Source organism: Arachis hypogaea, chromosome 14 (genome assembly GCF_003086295.3).
Source record: "Arachis hypogaea cultivar Tifrunner chromosome 14, arahy.Tifrunner.gnm2.J5K5, whole genome shotgun sequence".
Lineage (NCBI taxonomy): Eukaryota > Viridiplantae > Streptophyta > Magnoliopsida > Fabales > Fabaceae > Arachis > Arachis hypogaea.
In genome coordinates, this window is record NC_092049.1 from 125231354 (window position 1) to 125238238 (window position 6885).

General features: G+C 34.4%; 1 protein-coding gene across 1 annotated transcript; it reads right to left on the bottom strand.

The window, feature by feature from the left end:
- Positions 1–249: 249 nt before the first annotated feature.
- LOC112743130 (F-box/FBD/LRR-repeat protein At4g26340-like) lies at positions 250–1262 on the bottom strand. The gene is made up of 3 exons (XM_025792347.2): positions 639–1262; positions 389–545; positions 250–257 (listed from the first exon to the last, which is right to left on the bottom strand). The coding sequence occupies exons 1-3, from the start codon at positions 1260–1262 to the stop codon at positions 250–252; spliced, it is 789 nt and encodes a 262-aa protein (XP_025648132.2).
- Positions 1263–6885: the final 5623 nt, after the last annotated feature.

Consider the following 6885-nt stretch of genomic DNA (forward strand, 5'->3'; position numbering starts at 1 on the left):
TATCAAATTGTAATAAATATTTTAGTAATCCTAATTAATTAGAATTTTATTTTTGATCTGTTACATCTGTAAACATAGGCAAATCTGTTATATTAAAATAATAATTTATAAAATAAAAAATAAATTTTATAATTAAATAATATATAAAGAATTAATTTGTAACTAAAATTAAATAAAAACTATTTAACTATTATTAAAAAATTTAAAAAGATGTTTTGTTAATGATTCAAAGGTTCTGAGACCATCTAATCATGTCCCTAATATCATTCAAACATCAGTTCACAAGTTGTTGAGATCCTAGCAACCTTAGATATCTTTTTTAAAATTTCAAACCTATCTCCTTTTCTTGAGGAACTCAAGCAACATATGGTCATCTTCTTTAACAAACTTGCATTCTGCAGAATATATATTGCAAATTGAATATCAACATCAGCACCATGAAAATTCTTTATAGTGCAGACTCTTAGGTGCGATGAAAGGCATCCAGGAACGGTTTGTGTGTAACACTGATTTAGTGGATCCAATCCACTTACCGATTTCTTCTCCTGCAAGTAATTCAAGCATAGCAAACAATAAAAAATAATTTTCAATGCAAACAAAACAGAAGGGAGAACAAAAATCGTTTACTCCCCACCAACCTTTCTGATGACAAGAATTTGAAGCAAGGGACAGGATTTGAGCAGTCCAACTAGCAACCCCCATTTACAATCATACACGGAAAGCTTCATCTGAATTAGATTGCGAAAAGTGATGGCAAGAGGACTGGATTCTAGCCCAAAATAAGAATAATAATTGATTTGCAAGTCCTCAATATTTGAGCATCCTGAGAGAATCATATCAAGATATTCATCTTCTGCAAATACAACCCGCATCAAGTACAAAGTTTTAAGAGCCGGTAAGTGTACTGTTAAAATACGGTTCACTATTAAGAATTCCAACTTGAGAACAACAAGGCTTGCACATGTGAGAATTCCAATCGGCAACGTCATTATCCGAGCATGAAGCTCAATCCTCTCAACTTGACGCTGTATGGCGGTGTTGAGCCACAATTCTACATCACATTGATCACATGAGGGATACTCAAATTTGAGGCGAAAATTGAGAATGGGTTGCGTTACATCTCGCGATAGCATAACTGCGTACGCGAAGCGAACAAACATTTCTTTGTCATATCGGAAGAGTGCGTCATCGAGGTTCACTGTAGGAACTGAGTGCCACAGATCCCTCCACCTGCTCGAGAGAATGCTTGTTGTTGCAGCCATTTTAGATTCTAGAAAAAAAAGGATGTGAATAAGAATATCATTCGATAATGCACTAATTCTATCAACTCCCGACATGGCTAGTGCCATTGTTGAATTCAGTGAGAACCCAATAAATAGATTGTGCTTTAGCGAACCCTATTGCTTCTCAACTCTCAAACATACAAATAGGGGAGTGATATTGTCCTTTGTGATTCCGACTAGGCCATTATGGTGTTGATGGTCGGTTGGATGGGACCGGATTTTATTAACTTCAATTTTAATTTTTGTTCGTCCACTTTAAGAACTTATTTTTTTTTTTTAAATTGAAATAAAACAGAATTAAATTAGATTAGATAGATCTAAATCAATAAAAAAAGATTTTTTAAATATTTTTTTAATTTTTTAGAGTGTTTAATAATTTTTTAATAATAAAAATAAAAAAATTAAAAAAATAAAAATATATTTTTTAAAAATTACCATTTACATTTTTTTAAAATATTTTTTTTTAAAAAAATATTTTTCACATAATAAATGAATAAAAAAATATTTTTATCTTATTTTATCTAAATATAATTGATAAATAAATTTTTTTATATGAAATATTTAAATATAAAATTATTTTTATTTTTATAAAAAAAATTTTAATCATTAAATTTTTTTTTTTTAAAATAGCGTCCAAAATCAATTTGGACGAATCACTAACTTACCTGTCCACTTAGATGAATATGGTGAATTTTGTTATAAAATAACTAAATAAATAAATAAGGAAGAGGTAACAAATATAAAATATAAAGAGAAGGAAAGAAGTATTGCAATATAAAGAGAGAGAGAATTGTTTATTGCTTTTGTGTGTGTTGTACGTAAGGCTATGAAGCCTTATTTATAGCTGTACAAATTCAACCTCTATTAAAGATTGGTCTTCAAATTTCTCTCTTGAAAACTTAAGCCTTGTGGGAAAATAGGCATCCACTTAGGCTATCTTATCACAACACTCCCCCTTGGATGACCATTTAGGATTATTGCCTCGTTAAAACCTTACTAAAGAAAAACTCAGTGAGAAAAAAACCTTAGTGAAGGAAAAAGAGTACAATATCCTTTAGTGATAGAGACTGCCTCATTAAAAACCTTGTCAAGAAAAACCCCATGGGAAAAAAACCTGACCAAGGAAAAAAGAGTACAGTCTCCCCCTCTTGCCGACATTATTTAATGTCTCGAAATCGGCGCATCCCAATCTCATGTACCAATCTTTCAAAGGAGGATTTTGGGAGTGACTTTGTGAATAAATCTGCCAGATTGTCACTTGAACGGATCTGTTGACATCAATTGTCCCTTGATTTTGAAGATCATGAGTGAAGAAGAATTTGGGAGAAATATGCTTTGTTCTATCACCTTTGATGTATCCGCTTTTAAGTTGAGCAATGCATGCTGTATTATCTTCAAACAGGACAGTTGGAGCTATTTTATGATCAATCAGTCCACATGATGACATGATATATTGGATCAAACTCCTTAGCCAAAAACACTCGCGACTTGCTTCATGTATCGCTAGTATTTCAGCATGATTAGAGGAGGTTGCTGCTATCGTCTGTTTCGTGGACCTCCATGATATAGCTGTACCACCATATGTGAATAGGTATCCTGTTTGAGATCTCCCTTTAGGTGGATCAGACAAGTATCCAGCATTTGCATAGCCAATTAGTTGTGACTTGGATCCATAAGGATAGAACAATCCCATATCAACCGTTCCATGAAGATATCGAAAGATTTGTTTGATTCCACTCCAATGTCTTCTGGTTGGAGAGGAACTATACCTTACTAGTAAGTTCACAGCAAATGATATATCGGGTCGTGTATTATTAGCAAGATACATTAGCGCTCCAATGGCACTAAGATATGGTACTTCAGGACCAAGGATATCTTCATTCTCTTCTTTAGGACGGAATTGATCCTTCTCCACATCCAAAGATCTTACGATCATTGGGGTACTTAATGGATGTGACTTATCCATATAAAATCTTTTCAAGATCTTCTCTGTGTATGTCGCTTGATGAATAAAGATCCTATTTTTTATATGCTCGATCTGCAGGCCGAGACAAAATTTAGTCCTTCCAAGATCTTTCATCTCAAACTCTTCTTTTAGAGTTTTTATAATTGTTGGAATCTCTTCAGGAGTCCCAATGATATTTAAATCATCAACATACACAGCAATTATAATGAATCCAGATGCGAATTTCTTTATGAAAACACATGGACAAATATCATCATTTTTGAATCCGTTTTTGGCCAGATACTCAGTAAGACGATTATACCACATTCGTCCAGATTGCTTTAGACCATACAAAGATCTTTGCAATTTAACTGAGTATAACCCTTGCGAATATTCATTGGATGGTTTAGATATCTTTAGTCCTTCAGGGACTTTCATATAGATATCCCGATCTAATGAGCCGTATAAATAGGCTGTTACCACATCCATTAAATGCATATGCAGTTTATGATATGCACATAAACTGACCAAATAACGCAATGTTATCGCATCCACTACAGGGGAATATGTTTCTTCATAATCTATACCGGGCCTTTGTGAAAAATCTTGTGCCACAAGTCGGGCTTTATAGCGCACAACTTCATTTTTCTCATTTCGTTTTCTCACAAATATCCACCGGTATCTAACAGGTTTTACATCTTCTGGTGTACAGACTACAGGTCCGAAGACTTCACGTTTTGCAAGTGAGTCTAATTCAGCCTTCATGGCTTCTTTCCATTTTGGCCAATCATTCCTTTGTCGACATTCTTCGACTGATCTTGGCTCAAGATCCTTACTTTCATGCATGATATTCAATGCCACATTATATGCAAATATTTCATTGACAATTGTCTTATTTCGGTCCCATTTCTCTCCTGTAAAGACATAATTTATCGAGATCTCATTATTTTCACAATTTTTAGGTACCTGAATGTCTTCTGGCGTTATATCAGAATTTTGGACAACTGCAGGTGTCTTTACTATGTCTTTTTCAACAGGAATATTTACCTCTTTTCTCTTTCGAGGATTTTTATCTTTGGAACCGACAGGCCTGCCACGCTTCTAGCGTGTATTTGCTTCATTGGCTATTTGTCCTACTGGGACATCAATTCGAATTGGGGCATTTTCTGCCCTACCACGCTTCTGGCGTGAATTTGCTTCAGTGGCTACTTGTCCTACTGGGACATCAATTCGAATTGAGGCATTTTCCGCTGGTATATAAGATTTGGTTATCCTCTTTGTATCGGAAAATGCATCAGGAAATTCATTTGCTATTCTTTGCAAATGTATAATCTTTTGAACTTCTAGTTCACATTGCCCTGATCGAGGATCTAAATGAATCAACGATGATGCATTCCAATTAAGTTCCTTTTCAGGAAGCTTATTCTCTCCCCCTAATGTTGGAAATTTTGATTCATCAAAATGACAATCCGCAAACCGGGCTTTAAACACATCTCCAGTTTGTATTTCAAGATACCTCACTATAGAGGGAGAATCATATCCAACATATATCCTCAACTTTCTTTGAGGTCCCATTTTAGTGCGATTAGGTGGTGCAATGGGAACATATATCGCACACCCAAATATTCTTAAATGGGAAACATTTGGCTGCTAGCCAAAAGCTAATTGCATAGGAGAGAACTTATGGTAACTCGTTGGCCTCAAACGAATAAGTGCTGCGACATGTAAAATAGCATGCCCCCAAACCGAAGTTGGGAGATTTGTTCTCATAAGTAAGGGTCTAGCAATCAATTGGAGGCGTTTAATAAGTGATTCTGCTAACCCATTTTGTGTATGAACATAAGCTACTGGATGTTCAACACTTATTCCATTAGCCATACAATAAGCATCAAATGCTTGGGAAGTAAATTCACCAGCATTATCAAGACGAATTGCTTTGATTGGATGTTCTGAAAATTGTGCTTTTAATTGAATAATTTGAGCCAATAATCTCGCAAACGCTAGGTTACGAGAAGATAATAAGCACACATGTGACCATCTCGAAGATGCGTCTATCATGACCATAAAATATCTAAAAGATCCACATGGTGGATGAATAGGTCCACATATATCACCTTGAATCCTTTCTAGGAATTCAGGGGACTCAAATCCAATCTTTACTGGTGATGGCCTTAAAATTAACTTCCCTCGAGAACATGCAGCACAACAAAATTCACTAGTTTTAAGAATTTCCTGGTTCTTTAGTGAATGTCCATGAAAGTTTTCAATAATTCTTCTAATCATGGTTGTTTCCGAATGACCCAAACGGTCGTGCCAAGTTATGAATTCATTTGGGCTAGTAAACTTCTGGTTTACAGTGGCATGTGATTCAATTGCACTAATCTTAGTATAATACAACCCAGATGAAAGTGAGGGTAACTTTTCTAATATAACCTTCTTATTTGAATCATGAGTTGTAATACATAAATACTCATGATTTCCCTCATTCACTGTCTTAATATGATATCCATTTCGGCGAATATCTTTGAAACTCAACAAGTTCCTCAGGGACTTGGTAGATAATAGTGCATTATTTATTATAAATTTTGTTCCTTCAGGAAACAAAATTATAGCTCTTCCGGAGCCTTTTATCACATTGCCTGAGCCAATAATAGTATTAACATATTCTTCTTTTGGCACAAGATGGGTAAAATATATAGTACTTTTAAGAATAGTGTGCGAACTTGCACTATCCGCAAGGCAAATATCTTCAGAATATGTCCTTGCCATTTTTCTTCAATAATAATAATAATAATAATAATAATAAAATGAGCAAAAGTACATGCACAGTAAAAATTATTCACATGAATGCTTAACAAACACATATTAAATTATTCCATCATTGATCAAATAGCCAATATCTCCTTCAGAATCCTTAAAGAAATTAGATACATCATAATGAGTGGTGGAATTTTCATCATTTGAAACAAAATTTGCTTCATTTTCTTTGTCATCCCTTTTCAAGGATACTTGATAAAGATCAACTAGGTGCCTTGGGGTACGACAGGTACGTGACCAATGGCCCTTTCCACCACAACGGAAGCATTTATCCTCAATTGATATACTTTGTCCATTATTTCTTTCTTTATCCCACTTCTGGTAAGATCCTTTCTTGTGAACATAATTCATTTTCCTTCCATAATTTTTCTTGTTATCAAAATCTTGCCATTTACCTCTTCTGGGGTTATAATTTGCCGCATTTACTTCAGGAAATGGGACGGCGCCAACTGAACGCGCTTCATGATTTCTCAAAAGTAACTCATTGTTGCATTCAGCAACAAGAAAGTAAAAAATTAATTCAAAATACTTTTTAATTTTTTTTCTCAATACTGTTGCTGCAGGAGCACATTCGAGGTATGGAAGGTTGAGAAAGTTTTCTCTAACATATCGGGCTTGAGGAAGTATCACATGATTGTACCTTTCTTCAAGGTCTTTCCACAGATCTACAGGATCTTTTAATGTGGGATATTCATTTTTCAATCATACTTCAAGATGATGACGAAGGAAAATCATAGCTTTGGCTTTATCCTTCTAGGATGTATTATTTTCAGCCTTAATGGTATCTTCAAGATCCATTGAATCAATATGGATTTTAACATCTAGTATCCATGGTAAATA

Coding starts and splice junctions, on each gene's coding strand:
- LOC112743130 (XM_025792347.2), bottom strand. CDS start 1,262: ATGGCTGCAACAACAAGCATTCTCTCGAGCAGGTGGAGGGATCTGTGG. Junction 546..638: donor AAATTCTTGTCATCAGAAAG/GTTGGTGGGGAG, acceptor AATTACTTGCAG/GAGAAGAAATCGGTAAGTGG.